At 41.3% G+C, this 23,070-nt stretch overlaps 2 protein-coding genes across 2 annotated transcripts in view; one reads left to right on the top strand and one right to left on the bottom strand.

Annotated features, from left to right (window-relative positions):
• The window catches only part of GPR153 (G protein-coupled receptor 153), a 506,259-nt gene that overhangs the window by 473,325 nt on the left and 9,864 nt on the right, over positions 1-23,070 (bottom strand). The window lies entirely within an intron of this gene.
• On the top strand, positions 8,039-21,831 carry LOC134577616 (claudin-16-like). Its single transcript, XM_063436458.1, has 4 exons — positions 8,039-8,161; positions 14,246-14,407; positions 20,170-20,234; positions 21,538-21,831. The coding sequence occupies exons 1-4, from the start codon at positions 8,056-8,058 to the stop codon at positions 21,742-21,744; spliced, it is 540 nt and encodes a 179-aa protein (XP_063292528.1). The 5' UTR covers positions 8,039-8,055; the 3' UTR covers positions 21,745-21,831.

The raw sequence follows: 23,070 nt of genomic DNA, 5'->3' as shown, positions 1-23,070 counted from the left end.
ATTACTGCAGTTCAGTGATAGTGTAAGAGCAGCATACACTAGTTATGCAATTTATGTATATTTGTTAATTTGATCTATCAGGGGAATTTTGCATTTTGCAAGTTACCTTACGGCAGGCAAGAAGTACAGTAATGACAAATGCTGTGCACCATGTATCATATATTTTGTTAATATTGTAGTAATATGTGTACTTAACACTTTACATGTTACATAACAATAGGGAAAAGTTATAGTAAATGTGATAGTTAGAAGATATAGTGATCCCAGGACACTCGAACACCTCAAATTACCTTCCTATTTTATCACAATTATTAGGTTAATTAATAAAAAGGTAATATTTTTCATGTTCATCTCTGCATGATACGTTATATTAACCAAAGATAGAGATAAGCTCTAAATTCTAAGGATCCAACATAATTTTATATTTGCTATATTACTGTCATGCTTCCAGGACACAAAGCAAAAACCTACAAAATTGACGTGCAAAAATACAGCTAACTGGTTAGGCAAAAAAGCTATAAAATGCATATACAATATCCTGTTCTCTGAAATGTCTCTTTGATGATATGACTCTTAGGAGAGCAATCTGAACATCAACACAACATAAAGGAACACTATAGAGTCAGGAATACAAACTTGTATTCCTTACCTTATAGTGTTAAAAACACTATTTAGGTGGGTACCCACCCCTTTCCTTCCTTAAAAAGAGTAAAAACTAACCATTAATTCATAGCCATGTGGGTCTGCCAGTGCAAGCTCTGCCCTGGCTCCACATCCTTGGCTGAGATCATCAGAATTGACAATCTCAGCCAATCCAATGCTCCTATGTTAAAGCACTGGATTGTCTGAGCTTGTCAATTCTGATAATCTCTGCCAAGGAGGCGGAGTGAGGGGAAAAGCCAAATGCTGTGCTGGCCAATCAGCATCTCCTCATAGAGATGCATTGAATATCTATGGGGAACGTTCGGCACTTCCATGCAGAGCGTAGAGATGCTGAACGTTAGTGCTGCATGTTGTGCAGCACTGACCCAGGAAACACTCAGTGGCCATCTGAGTAACTTCCACTGGAGGTGTCCCTAGGCAGCAATGTAAACACTGCCTTTTCTCTGAAGGGACAGGCTATACTCACAAGAACAACTACATTAAGCTGTAGTTGTTCTGGTGACTATAGTGTTCCTTTAAGTAAATTTGCTAGGCACTTATCTCATAATAAAGCTGTTTTATTTTTCTCATTGAAATCTTGTTAGTTTTGCATAAAAAAATGTCTGCAGTCTAACAGTTGATAATATGTGCTAGATTTCACCCATGTATAAACTACAGTATATACTGCAGTGGCCTTGTTTTGTCTAATGAGGAGAAAAGTTATAGTACCAACAAATCAATATAGATGTTTTTTGTCAATCTTTATTTTATTGAGACAATGTGCATTTCAGTACAGAAAGGAAAAAGGAGTTAGAGCAAATATACAAATACCATTAATGCAGATGGCAAATCTACTCCAGAGCATACTGTCTCTTTTTAATGTGAAATAAACTAAATTAACAGTTATTGTAAAGTGAAAACATGCTGAGTGTATCTGTCTAGGTTCAAATCAGAGGCTAACGTACACGATCTAACATCTCTAGATAAGTGGTTATTAACAAAGGATGTGATTATGGGTGCTAATAGTACAGCTGCACCATTGTAGATATAGCATAGAATAGCGAGACTAAGTACAATTAATCACGGTAAACAAAGGCAAGATTAACTGGCTGCAATTTCTATATAAGAACGAGATAGGCTGTAGTAATCATAGCAACTATAGCTGCATGCAGGCAGGTTCTATGAGTATGCTTCTGCCTTGTCTAGCTGGTTCACTGGATAACTCTCAATCTATGCCCAGATCTGGGATGCAAAAGGTTAAGATGTGGCTGAGGAGGGTCCGAGAAACGACAACAGCCTGGGTGCGATGAGAGGCAACTCTCCTGCCCCAGGGCGGGATATAGGCCCATATCTTAGATCCATGGACTTGTGAGCTCACCTGATCCAAGTTCTTTTTCATGTTTCTTTAACAGAGGGTTCTGATGATTCAAAGCCACCGATAGCGGTAAAGTCTGCGTCTGCGTGGACGATGCAGTGGGGATTTACTGTGTCGGCTAGTAGCTGTGGGTACACGTGCTGGAGAACGTTGGATACCTGAAGAAGGCCTGCTCACCGCTCTGGTCTTGCTCACCCTATTCTCCTCCTGATAATGAGGTGACTTGGCTGCCTGTTGTGCCTCCATGGAGGCACAGAAGCAGTCAAATAGCTCCTCCAGATGCCTTATGAAGTGCTCAGTGTGACCAAGAGGTTCCATCTCGGGGTGCATGGGTCTAGAAACATCAGGATGCCAGGGCTGCATAGGCCAGAGACCATGTGGGTGAAACTCCATCGCCATCTTGAGAGAGCAGACTGTGGTTTGAGTTTCCACAGATATCATAGCAGAACTTCTACTGTGGTGCCTTTTCCACACCAGTGGGGACTGGGATAACCAATGTCCAATGGGAAGGGGTACGAGCGAGGTTGGTCCTCACGGCACACCAGAGACCAGGAAAATCAGCCACCTTCCCCAAACTCAGTAGCCTGCAGGCTGCAGCGTGCCACGGCAGTCTCCCAGTAGCTAGCAAGCCAGATTGAGGTGTCAGCTGGTTCTCCACAACTCTTCCAGCAAAGGCAGGAGGCAATAGAAGTGGTGGCTGATCAGGAACTGGGGGTATATCCCAAAATTCAGCAGGATGAGCAGGTATCTGCTTAGCACACACCTGGTCAGGTTGAGGATCAGACTCCACCCCTCAATATAGACTTTTTAAGTAGAACCTTTCGTGCCCAGCACAGCCAAAATTCATGAAATGTTAGAAAACCCTAAAAATATAATAAATAAAGTTGTTGTTTTAATAATGACATAAATTCATCTCCCGTCAATTATGCATATTCTTTTAATATGTTGATGTTATCATGTAAATATCCTCAGTTTGCATCAAATAGTAGCTAGGACACACCGTACTAAATACAATGTCACTCTCTTTGTAGGACTTTTCATGCTCTGCAAAACCCCAGAGAAATAGTGAATTGACTAATTCCAATGATAAAAAGCTGTTAAAAAGGACAGAATCAGGGGGCGGGGCCTGGCCGCCGGCCGGATCAGACACGCTTTGTCTAAGCTCCTGCCTCGGAGCCGGTAAATCGGCGCAAACTGCGGGCCATGGGCACACACCAGCCCGAAAAAGCAAACCCGACAACACCCAGGCGATGGAGATTCGAGGGGTACCTGACAGGACCCCCAACGGCTTCAAAGACGCCCGATCAAGGCGTGAGGCCTACGGGCTTGAGCTCGGGTGGGACGGCCGCTCACCCAGTTCTCTGGCCGGAGAACCGCCACCCCCCCCCCTGGGCCGGGGGGGTCATCCCGGTCCCCACGGGAGACCACCACCGCACACAGCTAATTGTATACTCGGATTGAGCACTGTGAAACGGATGGCGCGCACCAAGATGGCCGACCTCCAGCTACACGACATAACCACAAGCAGCGCACTAACGAGTCTACTACCTCGTGGCGAAGAACTGCTGCGGCCTCCTCACCAAGCCCACCTAGTGCCATCCGGGCTAACGACCTCCCTGGGCACTCCTCTTCAGGCAAAGATGCAGGCACACAGGAGGATAAATATCAATCGGATAAATATCAATCTGCCCACATAAAGCAGCGGACATAGCACACAGGCAATGCTCTGCACCCAAAGCTGAGGCTGGAAGAAGCATAAATGCAAGCAAGACCATGGCTAGCAAGTCCCAAAGCAATCAAGCACCAAGCGGGAAATTATAAAGGACTTGACGATGCCCAGGATGCCAGCCGAACCAGCGCAGCAGCAAGAGTGGCTAAGCGGCTGAATATATATCTCAATATATGCATGTAACTATCATTCTAGCAGAGCACTGTTTATTATTGAGTCTGGCATACCCCTCTTATTATTTTCCTCGTTGTAAATGCAATATTTAGTACTACTGCTACTCTGCATAGATATTACTTAAATTGCCTGAACCTTGCATGACATCTAAACCTAGCTAGCCCAGTGACTCGCTGCCCCCTGGTGGTCAACCCTAAGCAATGTGAAGAAACTTGCACCCAACTCAAATTTATGTAAGCCTGTAACCTACTACTTGTAGCACCCCTACTTAAATAAGCATGTAATAGCTCAGTTATACAGTTTTATCAATGTACACCAAACCTGTTATATCTAAAAGTTAAATGAGCTGCCTCTTTTACCATAACTTTGTATGATGCTATTGTTTAACACTGATCGCCTAAAAAAAAAAAAAAAAAAAATGTATGCATACCCAACTTGTCACAATATTGATATCGTATGTCTCTGACAATCGAGCCTGTCAATGCTATTGTGGCGACACAGGCACTGTTGTAACTACCTGCATACCAAAAATAAAGAATTAAAAAAAAAAAAAAAAGGACAGAATCAGACTTACACAACTGAATCCAAATACATTATTACTAGGCCAAGCAATGCAACGTGAAATTTAACCCATAAAGCCTCAATTAACGTATCCTGCAGTGAAACAAGTTCCTATGGTAGGGCTCCATTCTGTCTCTCCACATCTTTAGAGTATTTTTTTTGTAGGGGAAAATTAATACTGGGCCTTCACTTTAGAGGCCCTTGAAGGCTCTCCTTCTCCCAAATACCAAACAGAGACAGTACAGAGTCTCCATTCCTCCTTCCAAGAGAAATACAAGGAGACCATTGACATCCTACCGTCATAATGGTTAACACAATGTTTATCCCTTTTGCTCTACTGATATATTTGAATGACTTCATTTCTATTTCTTTTTTGTAGTATGCATCAGTTGTCAATTTTTCAGCATTTTGTAATATTTAATTGGCCTGTAATATTTTGCTATTAGCAACCACCTATACTTTAAGTCTGGTTATCAAACTACAATAAAATTATAACAAGTAACACAACTGTAACACTAGCAAATGTGGCAAGGTAAGCTTTCTTCCACCAATGTCACCTGGCAACATTTTGGATTTAAATGGAACCTTTGTTAAACAACAAAGTTACAATTTGGGTCCAAAACATTGGCAGGTCCATATCTGGTGGAATAAAACTCTTTTTGTTATTTTCGTACGGGGTTGTGGGTCCGTAAATAGTTTTGTGCATACAGAGGCATACAGAGGAATATTGAGAGTACTTTGATACATCATACAAAGCGAATTTGCGATAAAGTGCTATCTCTCAGTTTGCATTCTTGAGTGAGTGTGAGTTTGAGTGTGTGCCAATCACACAGAGATACAAAGACAGAATGATATATCAGAGAAGCTTTGGACAGATAGACTTAAAACGGAGAGAGAGAACAGATACGTTTTTATTTAGACAAATCAACAAAAAGTGTCAGTGCCTGTTATGGGATACATGTAGGTGCCTCTCAAAAAGGTGTTTCTTTGTTGAACTCATTTGCATATGCCCACCCAGAAACCCTTGCAGTAGTAACAGCACTTCAAATGTGAGATTACTGTGGGAAAAGTAAGTCTTATGGCTTTTTTTGGTGTGTGCAGCTTTATGTTTAGTAATATATAGTATCTACTATCTTCTCAAACAGGGGTATGTCGGAGAGGTGTGTCTCACTGCAAGTGAGCAATAGATGTTAATATTGTTTCCCACCAGGAAACATGATTGATGCTCTCAGCAGGAGACAGGGGTAATGAAAATAAATTAGAACATGAGCTTTTAATAGTATTAAGGGAAGAAACACTTAATTCTATAACATGAGTTAAGCCACATGGTTACACAAACTGCAAACCTATATCTGTCATGACAGGATCACTTTATTATGGCTAATACATATGAAAGAGGAAGCAACAAAAATTATAACACAATAGAATTCCAAAATTATAAAACAATAGAAAAAGAGACTTTATATTTTGCAGATAAACCATTAGAACCTTGGTTGATGTTTTCTAAGCCAGATGGATTTGTGCTTTGTGAGTTGGGTTGCTAAGAGATAAGTCAGTCTGTATTGAACCGATTCGTTATGCATGACCTCTTAAAGGGGGATAAGCTCAGTTAAAGAATGCTATACATGTGTTTACTTGTGAACAATATTGCTTAGATAGTCTGTCATGTCAGACAAATATTCCATCTTTAATAATAAGGCTTGACTCTTCAAGGTACAATGGGTGAATAATACAGTCTCACATATTTTTTTTTCAATATGAAAATTTAGCACTGGGCTTTAACATCTATTGCTTGCATAGTTTAATGCGTTTTAGAATAGTGGAGTTCTCTTTAAGCATTTGAAATGCCAAATGTGTTCTGGTGTCCTCTACATCCGTAATGCTGAGTGTAATGTCATTAAGCTCAGATGGTTTTGGGAGCAACTTGTACGATATCTAATGGGCATCAAAGTGAATCTTTTATTGATCATTTGTGGCGCATTCACCATGGCAAGCACAATTACTTCCCTTCTGACGGACTGCTGGCAGGTAACGTGTCCAGGAAATACCAAAGTATATCTCCAGGAGGTCGGGTAATGTGCCGCCCTGTTGAATGTGTCGGTGATTTAAAAAAATAATTATGATAATCGTTTTCTTTACAGTTTAGATTTTAGTGTGGTTAACTCATTAAGCAATTGTCTAACTTCAGAACCAAAACAAAACCTAGAATTTTGATTGTTCTAAAATACTTTATCATTTAATAAGTGTACCCACATATAAGATATTTTTTTTAAAGGACAGGTAGGACTTTCCTTGTACATATAGCTAGTCATTTAGAATGATTAACATATTTAAACATGGGAAATTAAATGAAAAAGGTGAAATTGATCTTTTTTTTGTACATAATAAAGACCCTGTAGTTCCATATTAACCTTGGAACCTGGGACTGAACATTTAACCCCTTAAGGACACATGACGTGTGTGACATGTCATGATTCCCTTTTATTCCAGAAGTTTGGTCCTTAAGGGGTTAAATACGTCCACACTGTTTTAATCAAATGCGTCAGCACCTATTTTGTCACTTATGATTGGTCAGTCTGGGGACCACTAAATCAGTCCTGCTTCTGTTTATAAATCACACCCTTACTTCAATGTCATTAAATGTAAGTACCGTAAAGAAGTCGGATGTTTTGATGATGTAATTTGACCAATGTATAATTAAGCCTGCCTTCCATGTTACAGAACTCTGTAGCTTAAGTTGGATGCCGAGGGCATTTGTGTATCTCACCTATCTTAAGTCACAGAATTTTCAGAAAAAAATCTCTGTATCAAAAAATGTCTGCATTAAGATTTTTAATGTTTGTTTATCATACTTTGTATATAAATAATAAGTTCCACAATGCATACAAATACAGAACCTCCTAACTATCCATATGCAAACTCCAAGAGTGCATTGTGTACACACACTCTGGATACTGTATTCATATACACAATTACCACCATGGACACACAGCATACAAAATGGATGCTGCTTCCATATGTAAAACCCTATTCCGTGTGCATAAAAAGTCAAATGGACATGAAAGTATAAATGAAATGCAAATAAATACAATTCCCGCATGTATTCTTAAATGATACGTAGCCATTGCCAAAGTTATCCATTTAATGGAGGACTTTTGGGGGCATTATAAGTGTGAACATATATGCTTCTACATTCATCTACCCAGGATTTAACTTCTAAACACAAGAGTACAAATTCAATATGTTACACGTGCCCCAAAAAATGCAAACAGTGCAGCAGGACAAAGATCACATACAGTAAATACTGCCGCCTGGTTAAAGCCAGGCATCTGTACTCAAATTCATACTGCACACTTCGATTGCAGCATTATTACATATCCTAGTGTGCACCCCAAGCCCACAATACCTCTTCTCCCCCAGGGTTGCTTTGGAGCTCTGTACACGTTGATCTTTGAAGATGTATTTTCCTTTTTTTTTATTTTACTATTTCTCTTGGCCAATTCATAACTTCGGAACTCAAAATGAAAGATTTAACTGTCATCCTTTCATGCAGATCAACAGCAAAGGTTCTGTAATGTTGAGTGTTCGCTGTAAAGGCCTGTGGAGAGAGTGTGTTTGGGACAGGTTTGTGAAAATCTGGACATGTGATGCATTCAGCTCATATTTAAACCCACATCCAGGTAAGTGTTTCACTGGATGAAACTATTTCAGAATGAAGGTGATTCATTATTGGCTACGGGCCTTGGACTTCAGCATTTAGCTTCAAACAAATTGTGATTCGCTGAATTTTGGGAAATCATTGGGTCATCTGATTTCTGTAACTCTGAAGCACCAAATGAATGTACCATGAACAAACGATTTGAGCAATGCATGTTTGTTTCGTGATTCATAGTTTCCTCCATGTATGTCCAGGGTTTCTCTAATGTGAGTGTTCTCACAAAATCAAAATATAATGGCATTTAGTGTGTGTTAAGGATACCAATCTGATCTGAGGTTCAACGTAGGTGGACATCAGAGCCTTTCAATATCTCAGTTAGATTTAAATGGACACTATGAGCACCAAAATAACTTTAGCTTGATGAAGCAGTTTTGGCGTATAGATCATGCCCCTATTTCACTGCACAATTTTTGGTTCTTTAGGAGACAGATGACTTTGTTTATGCAACCCTAGTCACATCCCCCTGCATGTACAGCCTTCCTACACACTTCCAGTAAAGAGAGATGAGGGACTTAAAGCGGCACTGTCATGGCCGAATCCTGTTTTGTTTTTTTAAACTCCCCCTCCCGACTCCACTACATCTACTGTCCCCCAAGTGGCTGCTCACTATTAAAAGAGCCCCCTAGTGTCCTCCCTCCCAAGCCCCTACCTGAGTGGGGGCTATTAAACTGAAAGGGGGACCTAGCCTCTCCCCCGGCCCCCACCCATGAGTGGCGGGTGGGGGCCCTAAATGAAAATGGGGGGACTTAATGTGTACTCCGCCCAGCCCCCACCCATGAGCGCAGCTGGGGGCCCTAAATGATATTGAGGGAGGACCTATTTTCATTTAGGGCCCCCATGAGTGGCAGGACCTAAATGAAAATGTGGGGGACCTATTGTTCCGTCCCCCCCACCCATGAGCTGCGGGTGGGGGCCCTAAATGAAAATGGAGGGAGACCCATTGTCCTCCTCCCCGGCCCCCACCCATGAGCGGCAGGTGGGGCACCTAAATGACTATGGGGGGACCTATTGGCTAAATGGAAATCCCCCCTAGGTGACTAGGGGTCCCCAAGCCCCTAGTCACCCCCCCCACCCAAATTTTTTTTAATAAGGACCTACTGTGGCGAAAGTGACTTCACCACTGGTTTCTGGAGGGGCCTGTTTGCCAGCCTCCTGCCCTGTGACTATGGCCCTGTGGTGAACTTTGGGCTAAAAACACGATTCTTGCCTTTTTCCCTGCTCTGGTGCAGTATATGGGGCTTACCGAATGGATTAGTCTTATGGTGTTCATTTACCGAACAAATTGTCGAACAGCCAGACCACCCGCAAGTGGAGTGTGCAGTCTGTCAACCTCCCAGAAGCTGTGGTTAACCGCAGCTTAATTGACGAATGGCTGGGTGGTCGGCTTTCGTATGCACAAACATGTGGCGGCGGCCATATTGGGATACGAATGCGGCCGGCGGTGTTTTGTCGTTGAGTGCATGGGAAAAAAAATTGGACACTCGATGGAACAAACACCGCTGGGACTTCCACTCCTCGTTCTGTTTGACGATAATTACACAAATGGAGTGCCGTTCGGTAGATATAACATACCGAACCAACTGTAACGGATCGCCTGGCCCCCCCCCGACTGGGTACCTCCGTTGAAGGATGCTCCTAGCGCTTCCTGAGGACTCCAAGCACTGCAGCAGACACCATAACCACCGTAGACTCCTCCAGAGAGCAAAACAGGAACCAGCTATTCCAAGAGCGTAGCAGTGATTTAGCAAGGGAATATGACAAGCATAGCAATCCCTTGTAGCAGATTCCCCCAATAAGAGACGGCACTCCAAACTGAGGGTAAAGTAGAACTGACTGTACTGGCACATACATCCTCTTTTATTCCCAATCCACAAACACAGTACAGCCCACAGGGTTTTACAGAACAACCAATCAATCCGTACAATACACACAGACACTCCCACACAAAATCCTCCCCTCTGTCTGTGATATGATTACTGAACACAATGGGTAATCTCATTATCACAGGCAGAGGAATACAGTTTTTACACAATATTTATAACTTCTAAAATATACATGCCACAAACATAAAACATACATGTTCATAAGCAGCATGCTTGAAATAAACACATACTCAAAAATCAGGGCAATCGGTTCAGGGGTTAAAAAGTTAAGGGAAAGTCCTATTTGACCAAATGAAGCATGGCTTTTCTGCCCAAAACCAGTTCCACAGAGTCTTCTATCCTGGAGATAATTGGGAAGTAATCCAATTATCTCCAAGGACAGAGGCAAAACTCCATTAGCCACATGGTAGCAAAATACAATAAAATAGATAAAAATATATAACTGTGCAGCTATTGCATAAAACATATACATTCAACATATCCCCAGATAGCTTAGATCTGAGTGCACATTATGACTGAGTGGCGCTCAGATAACATACATACAGTTCAATTGCCATGGAGCCAAAGTCTTTCACATAGTCTTTCGTTATACGAATGGGCTCCATGGCATAGCTATCTGGGGTAACACTGCTCACATAGGGAAAGTACAGAATGACCCGGCTTTCGGGTCTTTGCAGGGGAAAATCCAGCATTTCAACATGGGGCCATAGTCACAGGGCAGGAGGTGGGCAAACAGGCTTCTCCAATGCCCAGTGGCGAGGTTAGTTTCGCCACACCAACTACACTCAATGCCTCTGTGTACGAGTGGCTATGTTCGACTATTTTAATGTTCTTTGACTGTGCGAAAGAGACCGGACGCACAACCTAATCCTTTGGAACTATTTTGGGCGGTCGGTCAAAAGAGACTTCCAGGAATTTCCTGAATCCTTGCTCTGATCTGGGTGATTTTTGGATATGTTGGTCACCCAGATCAGGGCTATCAGGGGATGTAACATGGGGATATGTTGTGTTCTGGGGTGTTTTCTAGACTTTGCATAAATGTGTGTTTTTTCTGTCTGGGGATAATTAAGTTATTGTATTATCTACTTTAATTTTATCACAGGCAGAGGGGAGGGATTGTGTAATGTATGCAGTGCTATAGTTAGGATTTGGGCTGCACCCCCCCCCCCCCCACAATTTAAATTTTCCCCACCCCTTCCTGTCAAGGCCGCACTTTGACAGACGCATACACTGATTGACAGACACACACTCTCATATACACTGACAAACAATGACATACACACACTATTACTTGAGCACACACTGACAGATGCACACACTCACTGACCGACACATACACACTCACTGACCCTCACACACATTCACTCACAGACACACACACTTACAGACACATACACACACTTACAGACACATACACACTTCTCCCAACACTTACAAATTATTATTTTTATTTTATTTTAAATACACCCAGTCTCCCTGGGAGAGCTGGAATGGATTGCTTACCTGTCCAGTGGTGCTGCTGGTTGGGCAGGCAAGGGGCACACAGGCTGAGTTGGTGGCGCTTAGTGATGCCGGGAGCCGGTCTGACATCATATTCCGGCTCCCAGCTTTATTAAGTGGCGCAGAGGGAGTTGAGCAGGAAGTGCTCAGGTGAGTATACTCCCTCGCTACCCGCATCGGGGGGGCTCAAAAGTGGCCAGCCGGCCAGCTCTTGAGCCCCAGAGGACGCGAGGCAAGCTTTTTTTGCCGCCCCCTGCAAAGTGCCGCCCAAGGCAGATGCCTTGTTTGCCTAGCAGAAGACACGTCCCTTCACACACACACACACACACACACACTCACTGACAGACAGCCACACAGTGACAGACACACTGACAGACATATACACACTCACATACACACACTGACAGCCAGACATACACACTGACATATACACACTGACAGCCAGACACACACACACACAATCACTCACATACACGCTGACAGACATACATACACAATCACTCACATACACACTGACAGCCAGACACACACAATCACTCACATACACACTGACAGACATACACACACCGAACTTCTATAGCAAGTGAGCATTTTTTTCATACAGGCTGTGTCAGTCACTGCCAGGGGAGGTGTGGCTAGGACTACATAAACAAAAACAAAAATGATTTAAATCCTAAATGGCAGAGAATTGAGCAATGAGACTGCAGGGGCATGATCTATACACAAAAGCTGCTTCATTAAGCAGTTTTGATACCTATAGTGTCCCATTAAGCTTGCATTTGCAGTAATTGTAGATAAAGACCAACTTTATTTATTTTGTGAATAAAGTTGGTCCTAAATGAATATTTTTCCCTTGGATTATTGCAAATTCAAGTTTTAGAGTAGATGAAATCCAAAGAGGTTTTGATGGATATATACTTTGTTATTGGGTATTGACAGGTACAAATACTTCACAAGTGCTGAGTTCAGATTCAGGAAAAAGATGATCAGGTCAATCATGTGGTATGAAGTTGTCCTTTATTCAGAAAAATTTGTGTTAATTCATCCAAAACAATGTGCAGGGAGGGGACAAACAGAAGGGAGACAATGCAGTTTATGCCATGCAAGGCACTTCCTCAGAACTCAGGAAAACGTGTTGCAACAGCAGTCAGATAGTCTCCATGAGAAAACATGATTGAAATAGCCGAGTTTTACGTGGCTATGTTAAAGTAAGCCCCACCGAATGGATTAGGCAATAAAACCCTTCACTGTAAACATTGCCAATCCTGCAGAACAGCAATGTTTTCATTAGCAGGGTTAAAACAAGATGAAGTGATCTGAGTGTCTATAGTGCCCCAATGACCCTAGACAGGTTTACATCACTTCTTTTCAATTAATGGAGAACCATTACTAAATTAATGTCTTAAAGGGTTATTTTAATCCTTTAGAGCGGGTTTTTGTGTAAAATGCCCTATTGGACGCTATCTAGGAGGTCATTTTGCTCGAAATCCTCTAAAATCTGAAGAAAAAGATTTAGTACTCACCGGGAATCCACTATCGGGTGAAGCTCCTGGTGTTGACTTCCACGCACCCTATTTGATGTCAATGGGGCCAAGCGCAGTTGATTGGACCAACTGCTTGCTTGGAGCACATGCACGCGCTCTGGGACAGCAAGGGGAGGCATGCTCTTGCAGGCACTACCTGCAAGGGGAGGATTGTAATGTCTGTTGGCAGGGAGCAATGCACACTAATGACAGTCACTAAATATGCACAGAACTGACAATAAGCAGCCCAGAACAGAGCTCTTGGCTGCCATCATAATGTGTGCTGAGGGTGCATCTAGTCCCCAGCACACAAATACAAACATCTCTCTATGTTCAGTGTTTCAAGCAGAAACACTACACATACATAATTTTACCACCATAAGCACTTTAAATCACTAAAGTGGACATGGTGGTTGAAGTAACCCTGTAAGGTAGTAACTGGGGATTCAAAACCTTCTATGCCATGGTCATTTTGCTCCGTGCACATCAACAGTTCCATTTCTGTTCTTGATCTGTAAAACAATGAAATGGATTACAAAGAATCTTTGTTCATGGTATCACCGATTATGTCCCTTGGGCCCCAGATCATCTACATATTTTAAAAGCATGCATCTGTAATATAGTAAAGTTATGGCAGAGCTAGCATAATACGTAAGATTTATTAAGGCAAAATGGGTGCTATCCTGGGCAAAATGATAAATACTGAGAAATATTTATTGTTTTCATGGTGTTTACTCCTGAATAGCAGTTTGATTTTGCCTTCATACTCCCCCACCCAATATATGGTGAGTAAGAATGTAGGCATTTTCTAAATGTTTTTATGGTTTGTTTGTTTCTTTGTAATATATAACTCCATTTATATCTCTAATTTGTGTTGCATTTTATTTTGGAAATTGAACCATAGTTAGGCAGTTCTTTATGTTTTCTACCCACCTACCAGCAGAGGGTCTCATATTGCATAAACCATTGCAATGTAAAACGCCACAGATCTTGTCTAGTCTGGGTTCTAAATCAAGTGGGACACCCAAACAAAAGACAGAAACAAATCTGGAGTTTTTTGGAAGACATTCGTTCTTATCGATATCAAAGTCTGTTATGACCTGTGAGTAACTAGATTTATTTTCTCTTATTAATTCCTAGAGACTATTGTTCTAACCAGAGCATTGATAATCGCCTCAAGCATAACAAGTGTTCTTGCATTTCTATTGCTTATTTTTGGATTTAAACATTTCACTTATTGTCAAGATGGATCCATGAAAATGCTGTGTCTGCAAATTTCATCTGGGCTCAGTTTCCTGGTTGGTATGTAGAACCTTAACTTTAGTTTAGTAATGATAACATTTATTACCAAGGTCCTCATTTAATATTTTTGGATAAAATGTTCAAATGATTCAAATCTGCTAGGAAAAAAAAAGTTCCAATGCATTATCTACATAGGTCCATTAAAGTCCATAGAAATTACTTGTTTGGAAAGTAATTCTAACAGATTTGAATAGTTTATCCACAAAATATTAAACTGAGGCCCACATTAGAAACACATTCAAGCTGATTTAGAGATGTCATCATTGTATGTATATATGTGAAAAGTGAAATAGATATGTATGCTCGATGGCCACTTTATTTGGTTTACCTTGCATAAAAGGAAACAGACATGGTCAAGAAGATCAGTTGTTGTTCAAACCAAATATCAAAATGGTAAAAAATGTTGCTTTGATTGCTTTGACCATTGATTGATTGTCGATGTCAGGCATTTTTATGGTATCTTAAAAACTACTGATCACATAAGTTTCAAGCTCAACATGGTGGTTATTTATACAGAGAATGGTGCGAAAAACCTTTTGTCAATGGTGGCAGTTTTGAGTGTATCAATGCCTTGTTAACATGTAAAGTCAGAGGAGAATGGCCAGACTGGTTCAAGCTGGCAACATAGTGACAGAGAACAATGCGATGAGCCCTACCTCAATACTGCATCCAAGGCCAATGCCCAAAGCCACCCTTTAACCTGTCCACTCCTGTATCTTTTACGCCAATCCTGTTTCTCTATCCTCCATTCCATCTCAACCCTCTTCTGTCTCACTATAACTTTATCTCTCATCACACTTTGAAAAGTCTACAAAACTGTACAGCTTCAAATACTACCCCTCTAATCTCATTCTTTACTCCCCCAGAGACCTTCAACTTCAATAACTTTACCCCTCTAATTCTAATCCAAACTTTCTTTACATAAAACATCCCCAAACTCTATTTGTAACTCCCCTAGTCTTAATCCTAAACTCCTCTAACCTTATCCTAATTTTATCATCTTAGTTTTACGTCCCCTCTCCCCAATTTGAAATATATGCACTAGATTTGTGCAAAAATTCAGTTGAGTTTGTTCGTTTCAACCAAAATCCCTTCAATCCACACTCGAATGAACTGATCCATCTGGGATTTATCCATGGAGTCTTACTCAATGAATAAAACTCCACAGGTAAGTCACAGGCAAATCGATTTGTTCGATGTGGCTTAAAAAACCTTGATTAGGATAAACTGGCCCAAACAAATTTTTGCACAAGATTAATATGCGCCACTAATACCTGATACCATGTGGATCCTAGAGGAAGTTGTGAGTGTACTAGCAAAACCATTAACAGATTTATTTAACCAATCATTGTTAACAGGAGTAGTCCCAGAAGATTGGAAGTTAGCAAATGTTGTGCCCATTCACAAGAAAGGTAATAGGCAGGAGTCGGGCAACTATAGGCCAGTAAGCCTTACTTCAGTAGTGGGGAAAGTGATGGAAACCATGTTAAAGTATAGGATTGTTGAACATCTAAAAACACATGGATTTTAAGATCAGAGACAACATGGGTTTAATTCAGGGACATCATGCCAAACTAATCTTATTGATTTTTTTGATTGGGTAACTAAAATTATAGATCAGGGTGGTGCAGTAGACATTGCTTACCTAGATTTCAGTAAGGCTTTTGACACTGTTGCACATAGAAGGCTTATCAATAAACTACAATCTTTGAGTTTGGATTCCAATATTGTTGAATGGATAAGGCAGTGGCTGAGTGACAGGCAACAGAGGGTTGTTGTCAATGGAGTATATTCAAAGCATTGGCTTGTCACCAGTGGGGTACCTCAGGGATCTGTACTTGGACCCATTCTCTTTAATATTTTTATTAGTGATATTGCAGAGGGTCTTGATGGTAAGGTATGTCTTTTGCTGATGATACTAAGATATGTAACAGGGTTGATGTTCCAGGAGGGATAAGCCAAATGGCAAATGATTTAGGTAAACTAGAAAAATGGTAGGGTTGTGGCAACTGACATTTAATGTGGATAAGTGGAAGATAATGCATCTTGGATGTAAAAACCCAAGGGCAGGGTACAGAATATTTGATATAGTCCTAACCTCAACATCCGAGAAAAGGGATTTAGGGGTGATTATTTCTGATGACTTAAAGGTAGGCAGACAATGTAATAGAGCAGCAGGAAATGCTAGCAGAATGCTTGGTTGTATAGGGAGAGGTATTAGCAGTAGAAAGAGGGAAGTGCTCATGCCATTGTACAGAACACTGATGAGACCTCACTTGGAGTACTGTACACAGTACTTGAGACCGTATCTTCAGAAGGATATTGATACCTTAGAGAGAGTTCAGAGACGGGCTACTAAACTGGTTCATGGATTGCAGGATAAAACTTACCAGGAAAGGTTAAGGGATCTTAACATGTATAGCTTGGAGGAAAGACGAGACTGGGGGGATATGATAGAAACATTTAAATACATAAAAGGAATCAACACAGTAAAGGATGAGACTATATTTAAAAGAAGAAAAACTAGCACAACAAGAGGGCATAGTCTTAAATTAGAGGGACAAAGGTTTAAAAATAATATCAGGAAGTATTACTTTACTGAGAGGGTAGTGGATGCATGGAATAGCCTTCCAGCTGAAGTGGTAGAGGTTAACACAGTAAAGGAGTTTAAGCATGCGTGGGATAGGCATAAGGCTATCCTAACTATAAAATAAGGCCAGGGACTAATGAAAGTATTTAGAAAATTGGGCAGACTAGATGGGCCGAATGGTTCTTATCTGCCATCACATTCTATGTTTCTATGATGAAACAGATCCTAGCAGTGCGCTCTCATCTGTCCAAGATTAGTTAATCCGAGTGACAATGGGATGTGATAAAACCCTGATAGGCCTGGATAGTGACAGAGATCTTGAAATGTCCCCACCGCCCATGGGTTGACACCTCAGGTTTCAATTGCCTTATCGACCTAATGGTTGCACTGGCAAGTTCTGTTCAGCTGGGGCTGGGGGCAAAGTTTGACACCTCTGCTTTAAGTTTTATTTTGCCCTTATTTGGTACACATGTATTTATAACTAATTTCCACAAATATCTCTCAGTATGATTAAATCAAAAACATTCTTTAAAACACAATACAACTGAGGGGCGGGGCTTGCCAGCCGACTAGAACGGACGCCATAATCGAGAGCTCCTCTACACACAACCCGAATCGGTCAAACATCCTCTAAACTAAGCCCCATCCGACAATAGTAACGCTCCAGGGGTCTTGCCAGAACGATACCGCACCGGTTGATACCTCTCCCGAACCCGGCAAGTACACTGAACCGCGGCACCGACCTGCGGCCTATTACGCGTCGAAACTTCGGAGCCTGGGGGCTTTCCTGCAAGGCGACCACTCACAGTGCCAGCCACATATTGATCCGCCATGGGCAGGAAGACCAAAAAATTAAAGCCTGAAAAACCGAGGCAAGGCATGAATATAGGAGAGCTCTGGCGGCAGGCCTCAGAAGCCACGAACTCTAAGATGGTGTCTCTCCACGGCGGCTGCTCCGACTTCTATGAAGACACGTCGGATGAAGCGGAGGGGAACACCACGCAGGCCCAGCCACAGCCACCGCCAGCCCGGACACAGCAAATACTACCTGCTACCTCCCACACACCGGTAAGCATGGAGGCAATACGGGATTTAATGGCAGATCACCACCAGAAAATCGCGGCCGATGTGGCCTCCCTCAGAGAAACCCTGCAGGGTCTGAATGGCCGACTGGGAGCGGTGGAAATAGCTGCGGACACACAGAAAGGCCAAATCAAGGTACTGCAGTGGGAGGTTCAGGAACTCAGGAAGCAACACCAAATGTATGAACTGCAATTCGCCTCATTGGAGGACAAACGTCGTCTGAAACACCTGAAGATCAGGGGCATAGCAGATCACATACCAGACGCTGAGCTACCTCACCTAATCAGAAGGCTACTGACAGCGTTGCTCTCCCCGAAAATCTCCAAAGCGGTGGCTCTCGACGGCATATTCCGCATCCCTAAATCTCCTAAAGCCCCACCTTCGGCCACAAGGGACGTTATCACGCAATTCCAGTACCTGAGAGACAGGGCTGCGGTACTCACAGCGGTCCGTGAACACCCGACTTACCCCTTCGAAGAAATGAACCTCACTTTCTACCCAGACCTCTCGGGAGCCACCATGGCCTGGAGGAAATCCCTACAACAGTTCACCTCCCTCTTGAGAACAAAGATGATCAGGTACCGCTGGGGCCCAAGCCATACCCTGCAGATCACCAAGGGCGACGCCACACATACCATACGTAATATGCAGGAGGCTGAGAGAACCCTGAGGTCACTGGACCTCCCTCTGGACTCACTTACCGCACTACAGCCCCCACCGAACCCCACGCACCATCCACACTGGGGCAACGCTGAAGCTCCAGCTTTCGTACCCCGATGCCCACCTGGAACGCTCTCAACCACAGGAGCAACCTGAAGAGAAATTGGGACTTACAACGCAATTGTTTTCTCTTCCAATTTTTTATTTTTCTTCTCTCTCACCTCCGGGACACTACTCTCTTACCCCAGACCTTAAAGCAGGGTGCGGTTGTTAGTTAAGTATGATTACAGGTACCCCTAACATGACGGAAGAGACGACCCAGACACCGGACTTAGAGGACCTCCCCGTACTATCGCAAGACACCACAACGACTGACAGTAGGCTGACCCCAAACCATACCACCCTCCCCCCCCTACCCCAGGGTAACAGGGGCATCGCTCCCTATATGACAGTGCTGTCAGACCAAAACACCACCTAAACTTAATGTCTCAATGTACCTATATGTAAGGTCCTCATTAACCTTACCGCTACTACTGGAACGCTCCACCCAGACATAATTGGGACCCACATCGCTCCTTAGAAGACTTATATGATGTACAAGGGTTTAGATATTACGCCATTCCACTCTGATTCCAGACTAGATGTAGACCATACCTACCTTTACGCGCAGAACAACATACTACTCAACAGTTAGATAACGAGACGCACAATGTTCCGTTCTTGTGAAATGCTTACAGCAATCCTCTTGTAACTTGACATGTACCTCTTAAATCTTAATTAATTAGCCTTAGACGCACATATTTGTTCCTAACTTACTTAAGACAGCTCTGATGGGCTGATAACCGTTTATGTTATACGTGGATTTTTGCATTTCATGTTGTATTACACAAAGTTACGCTTGTAAACTAAAAACAAAAATTGTGCAGTAATGTCATAACTCTGTTAACCAATAATAGTCCGTGACCGCTGTTGGGGCATCACTGACATGTATGTACCGCTTATCCTGCACTCAAAAATAAAGAATTTAAAAAAAAAAAAAAAAAAAAAAACACAATACAACTGATTTCTTTTGAGTCTAAGAATGTTTTGCGTGGAAACAAAATGGTCTCATTATTCTGTGTGATTTAAGGAACCATGATTAAAAATGTATTTTACAAAATGCTGTGAATTTACAGGTAATGCATTAAAAGAAAAATTGCAATGTCAAATAGATCATGGTGAACTATTGCCTCTATTCATGCCAAAAAATCTCGTCCATTTTACATCCTATTTGTCATTTGAATAATGGTGTCTGTTTATGTAAGATAAAGTCCTAGTTGAGGCCTTTAAATACGACTATTATAGAGCAGGAGATCTTATCTCAGAGACCATCCTTCTTCATGTATTCAAACTAAGCTGGACAGATCAATAAGTCAAATTTCTCTTTTAGGAATGTCTTCCTCGGCTGGCGTTATAAGATACTGTGTCTATGTTTACCATGTCCATCAGTACGAGGTAGGTCTTCCAGTATTAATAATACATAAATCTAACAATTTGCCATGTTAAAAATTACAAAATAGTTTGTGGATTATTTTTTATCATTTAAATGCACGTTTTGAACAAATAAAATTAAAGAAAAATTACTGAAGCCAAAATAATAGGTGGACAAATTAATTCACGCACAAAGCAAACAAAAAAGTTGTTGGACATTGCAAATTTTCACTTAAAGAGATTGGTGATCAGTTATGGATTCTTGGATGCTAACATGAAAAAAAAAAGGTGTCAAAGTTCAGCCAGTGAGCACTAGGAGTACAGAAGGATAAAAGAGAATCTGTTAGCATTGTGTGGTCAGTGGACAGAGAGCTAAATATGAAAAAAATATCAACAAGTAAGACAATAGTGCGGCTGCCTCCCTTCCCCCACACCATATGTGTTCTATGGTGGGAGAAAATATAAGCAGATTCAGGGCCAGATTAACATAGGGGCTGATTGAGCTGAAGCTCCAGACCCATGCCCATGGAATAGGCCCATTGACATATTGCTAACCATTGGAGACCCAGTGAGCCAGTTCACCCAATTATTGTTAATTTACAGGGGCTACAATACACACCCTACTCATTCTTCTATATTGTGAGCTGTAAGAAGTGGGATACTCTACAGCCCAGCCTCTGTAGAGTACCCGAAATGTGACCAGTCCCTCCGGAAAAATATAGAACCAAAGTACAATCCAACAAATATTAGTAAGCCACAGGGTGCTCAATTCCCCTCATGTGTCTCCATAAAAGATAGGCATATAGTTAAAAAGCTGAAAAGAGACATGCGTTCATCAAGTTCAGCCTCTCTCACATTTGTATTTGCTGTTGATCCATTTAAGAAAAAAACCCAGTCTGAAGCACTTTCTAATTTTGCAATAAATCTTTCTTGACTACAGCAGGGCAGTCAGATATCTAATTGGATCAAGACGCTATTACCCCACTAATTAAAAAGTATATCCCTGTATATTATGTTTTTGCAAGTATTTATGTAATTACTGTCAAACATCTATATAGACTTTGATAAAACCACCTCTTCAGGCAGAGAATTCCACATCCTTATTGTTCTTACTGTAAAAAAGCCTTTATTTTGTCTTAGATGAAATCTCCTTTCTTCCAGCCTAAATGTGTGACCTTGTGTCCTATGGATAGTCCTGTTTATGAATAGAAATAGGATGTCTTGCCTAATATTAGCGTGTTATGAAAATATTGTTTTAGACATTGTTTTATTATTATATTTATATATATATTTTTATTTATTTTTTTAAAAAAAAATTTATTTCTAGGTGTCCCTGAAAATCCCAGGATTCCCTAGCTTTGAATACGGTTACTCCCTTTGGATGGCTGTAGGTGGGAGCTTAGGAGCCATCACTACAGCAATAATTGCCTGGAATCTGATTCTCTGCAACAAGAAGCCGCAAGTGATACAGAAAAAAGGATTAAATGGAAGCCAATATCCCGAAGCTTTGGATGTTGTAAAAACATATGTTTAAGTAAATCAGCCAACTATGTCAACTATGCTAATATTTACATTAATCATTAGAGCAAACATTGCTTTAACATTTATTAAATCTTTTTTTTTTTTTTTTTTTTTTAAGATACATCCCATTTCACTGTCCACTGTGCATCTAAACTTTCATTGCCATGTTTGTTTATATTGGGATTCTGACTCACCATCTAAACAACACATAAATACCTGTTATTATATATACATTCATCAGTCACAACATTAAAGGGACACTATCGGCACTCACACCACTTTATCTCATTGATGTGGTCTTGGTGCAGTGTCCCTGTCCCCTTAGCCCTGCAATGTAAATCATTGCAGTTTTAGAGAAATTGCAATGTTTACATTGCAGTACTAAGCCAGCCTCGAGAGGTTCTCTATGCAGTTTTATGGAGTTTAATGTTTTTGTTTTGGGTGAATCAGGTTTTGGCCCATCTGTCGTTTTAGTTCGGACAAATTTCCTCCATGTAAATGTTTTGATAAAAAGCGATTCATATATACCGAATTCCAGGGGAAATGCTTCCATTAGCCCATAATATTATGTATATATTTTGTAGTACGCTGATCGATGCATTTTTGCCCGTTTCGGCTAATAGGTTACATGAGAAGTAGTAACCAATAGAGTGAAAAAAATGACAAGCATTAAAAAAATCTACATTTATGTATTATATATTCATTACATTTTTCGCTCTTCCTTTCCCCCCTAATTGGTCACTTCTCACTTGATCTATGAATAAAATAAATATTTACTTATCTGGTGACTGTCCTCAAGGCACCAATCATCTATTTTTCCATCAACCATCTTTTTTTGGAACCAATGATGGAACTCTGAATCATAAATAAAGAAAATGACTTGTTCATTCTTTGTTTTGTGATTTGGTCATACAGCAATTTGAAGTTACAGAATATGGACTATATTTGAAAAGTTGACACCCCAAGATATTGTATATGGAGTGTTTTGATACCTTTGATGCAGCCGTTTTACCCCCCAAAAATTGAGAAAATGTGTGGTGGTAATTTAATTTTTACACACACATTTGTGTGTGATTTAGAGGAGCCTGTTGTTGGTTATTGCAAGAAAACACTCCAGGTTGTTTTCTGCAAGGCCTCCTGAGTACACTCATGCCACCATGCCACCATGCATAGGTTGAACTTGATCATAAAAATAGTCTGGCGCAGTAAAAGTAAAAAAAACATAAAACATAACATAAAACTGAACGGCAAAAGTAAAAAAACAACAACAAAAAAATGGAGCAGTGTGTGATATCGCTTGAAGCAGTCCCCAATGCAGATTCCAGGCTGTCCAGGGCAA

This window comes from Pelobates fuscus, chromosome 11 (genome assembly GCF_036172605.1).
Source record: "Pelobates fuscus isolate aPelFus1 chromosome 11, aPelFus1.pri, whole genome shotgun sequence".
NCBI lineage: Eukaryota > Metazoa > Chordata > Amphibia > Anura > Pelobatidae > Pelobates > Pelobates fuscus.
Note: the sequence above shows the minus strand (reverse complement) of the source record. Positions and strands in the feature narration are given on the sequence as shown.

What these genes read in the sequence shown, in the direction of transcription:
- LOC134577616 (XM_063436458.1), top strand. Translation starts at nt 8,056, where the DNA reads ATGTTGAGTGTTCGCTGTAAAGGCCTGTGGAGAGAGTGTGTTTGGGAC. An exon ending in TGGGCTCAGTTTCCTGGTTG is followed by an intron (nt 14,408 to 20,169) that starts GTATGTAGAACC and finishes TTTCTCTTTTAG; the next exon opens with GAATGTCTTCCTCGGCTGGC. An exon ending in ACCATGTCCATCAGTACGAG is followed by an intron (nt 20,235 to 21,537) that starts GTAGGTCTTCCA and finishes ATTTATTTCTAG; the next exon opens with GTGTCCCTGAAAATCCCAGG.